This window comes from Cyprinodon variegatus, unplaced genomic scaffold (assembly GCF_000732505.1).
Source record: "Cyprinodon variegatus isolate N-32 unplaced genomic scaffold, C_variegatus-1.0 Scaffold1402, whole genome shotgun sequence".
In the NCBI taxonomy this organism is placed as follows: domain Eukaryota; kingdom Metazoa; phylum Chordata; class Actinopteri; order Cyprinodontiformes; family Cyprinodontidae; genus Cyprinodon; species Cyprinodon variegatus.
In genome coordinates this window covers 148,024-150,895 of record NW_015151855.1, presented here as the reverse complement: position 1 = coordinate 150,895, position 2,872 = coordinate 148,024, and the positions used below count along the sequence as shown (strand labels likewise).

Below are 2,872 nucleotides of genomic sequence, written 5' to 3'. Positions count from 1 at the left end.
ATATTTATCATATCTGCAATATTCTGGAGGTGGAAGGAGTTTGTTTTTAAACTGGAATCATCTGAACATCTCTGCAGCTTCTGATTCTGGTAGCATTAAAACATGGTTTCTAGATCCGCGCATGTAGATTGTCTCCTGCTCCTTTTCCAGGTTGTCTCTGGAGGAGTTGCCAGCAACCAGTACATCCGAAAGGTTCTGACCATCATTGCAGAGCGGACTGGACTCCGGCTGCTCTGTCCTCCGGCCCGGTTCTGCACCGACAACGGCGTGATGATTGCATGGTGGGTCCTCCTTTCACGCTCTACATGGTGTCAGGTTTGGTGTGTCTGACTCGTTGGGTTTTCCTCTTCTGGGCAGGAATGGAGTGGAGCGTCTGAGGGAAGGAAAAGGCGTGCTGGCGCCGGACGTGGACGTCAGCTACGAGCCAAAGTGAGTCTGAAACGGGTCAGTGGAGGAGATCTGGACAGGAGCTCCCATCGCCATGAAATCATCCAAATATTTGCTGCTTTTAGATCTTTGTTCTTCCTTTTGAAGAAACAAAGTTCTGGGTTTTCTGGTCGCCTCGGTCTGGTACCAGTTTAGTCTTTAAAGGATAGTTTAGCAGCTCTGTTGGGTCAGAACATCTGGAAAGATCTGAGGAGACGTCCATCTTTAGAGGCGCTGAGAAAAGAGTTTAGGAGCCGTTTCTGAACTTCTGCTGATCTGGAAGGACCAACATCTGGAAAACCCAAACATATCCTGGAGGATCAGTCAGACGGACAAAGATTCAGCTGATCCAGAACCCCGACCCGGTTCTGAGGCACAGAGGAGGTAGCATCATGCTTTGGGTGCGTTTGGTTTCCAGTTCTGCTGATGAACTGGAAACTTTGGACTCAAACTTTGGACCAAACGGTTCTGGACCGGAACTAAACCATTTGAAAGATTCAAGGATCATCAGTGAGAAGCGGTTCTGAGCGAGAAGGACGGGTCCGATATCAGAATGCTGCCAGAGGCTTAGTGAGGGAAACAGATTCTCAGTCATTCAGGTCAGAGTCATTTAATAAAGTTCAAATCAATCCACTGGACTTTGATTCCTTTTTTGAAGACGTTTCTCTTCCATCCAGGAAGATTTTTCATTTCAAAATGTCAGAAATAGCGTTTAGTTCCAGGTTTTATAAAGTGGACCAAAATTAATGCCTTGTTTTGGCTTAAAACATGCGAATAGAAACAGACGAACGGGTCCACCCCCTCCCCCCATCCGTCCGTTTCTATTAGGGCTCGTTTTCTAATGTTCTCTGTTTGGATCAGAGGAAAACCCTCAGAATTCTGACCCGGTTCTAAAGACGTCTGAGCAGAGCTGCATGTTCTGACATGTTCTGATCCGGTTCTGTTGCAGAGCGCCGCTGGGTGTGGACATCTCAGCGGAGGTGAGGGCGGCCGCCATCAGGCTACCGTCGGTCCGGATCAAGATCCCCGACTGAACCAGAGTCCGACCCGTTTCTTCTCTAATTTATTAATAAACTTATTTTCATTCAAAGTTTTCTGATTTATTGATTGTTTTTCTTCTCAGTGATTAAAGAAAAACCTTCAACATTTTCTGAGCTTCAAGTTAATAAAGTATGGCAGCATATGAGGGACATTCAGAGCTTAAAGTGGCAAATTTACAAGTAAAAACAACCAAATTTACAAGATTATAAATTATTAGTTTATAATTATTTACTTAATATCATTTAGTCATTAGTTAAAATTATTTAGAAGGAAACAAATAGTGAATTTACGAGATTATTTACAATTAATGATGCATCATGTGCTTTATTTAACATACTTTCACAGGTATTATAATGAATTGCTCCACATATGTACATGTTTAGATCTCACATCTTTTCTCCTAAACGTTCCTGTTTTTTTATTCAGTTGTTCCTTTTTCTCTTATAATTGTTTTAATTTAGTAAATTTGTGATTTTTTTTCTTACATTTGCTTGTTTACTCTCATAAAAATGCTGAAATCAGGCTGAACTTCTGTGGAGCAGCAGGAGTTTTATTTCTGTAGAACACCACCATCTAGTGGACAGGCAGTGGAACCGCACCTCCAGATTAGATTCATCAGTTTATCTGTTCTGACCAGAAAGAAAGGATTCAGTGACTGTTTTCCAAACAAATCAGCTTTAAATGATTGAATTATAATGAAACTACCATAAACATATAAAAGTTATAAATTATAACCACATATGGTTCGTTCCTGCAGGACTTCATCTGATCTCCAACTTGCTGCTGTTGAGATTCAGCAGAGAAAGAAATGCTGATCCTGCAGAGCCTCCTGACTAACTGGGATAAGACCAGTTTACCGCTCAATCCACTAATCTCTATTTCTTCCCTGGATTGCTGATTGCCCATTGGTTATTACGGGGTTGAAGTGAAGCCACCGGCAGCCATATTAGACTGGCCAAAATGTAAACCATTAATGCGCTACAGCATGGAACAACAATGATGTTCTCATTTTCAGGGGGATTTAAGACTTTTAAAATAAAGATAAATTCATCCCTTTGACACAGACTGGCTGTTTCATAGCATCAGTAGATTAACTTTAACTCAGAATAATCAATCTGACTGGATGACCTTGTTGAACTGTAAAGAGCATTGAGATGACATGATGTGAATTGGCGCTAGAGAAATAAACTGAATTGAAAACAGAACTGAATAAAAACAAAACAGGCCCATCACATTGAATAGTCATTATGGAGTCAATAAATCATGTAATATAACATATTATACAATCCATCACAATAAAATTAATGTGTTAATGGAGCAAAATACAGATGAGCCAAAAGTGCTAAATATATGGTGTACATGTAAGATAAATGTATTTATTACATTGTTAACGTAATGACATGTC

General features: G+C 40.6%; 1 protein-coding gene across 1 annotated transcript in view; it reads left to right on the top strand.

The window, feature by feature from the left end:
- LOC107103239 (probable tRNA N6-adenosine threonylcarbamoyltransferase, mitochondrial) overlaps window positions 1-1,747 on the top strand; it is a 5,800-nt gene extending 4,053 nt beyond the window's left edge. The window contains exons 3-5 of the mRNA XM_015402815.1: window positions 114-281; window positions 358-429; window positions 1,376-1,747. Coding sequence (XP_015258301.1) covers window positions 114-281; window positions 358-429; window positions 1,376-1,460 — 325 coding nt within the window. The 3' untranslated portion in view covers window positions 1,461-1,747. The remainder of the gene's footprint in view (window positions 1-113; window positions 282-357; window positions 430-1,375) is intronic.
- The last annotated feature ends 1,125 nt before the right edge of the window (window positions 1,748-2,872 follow it).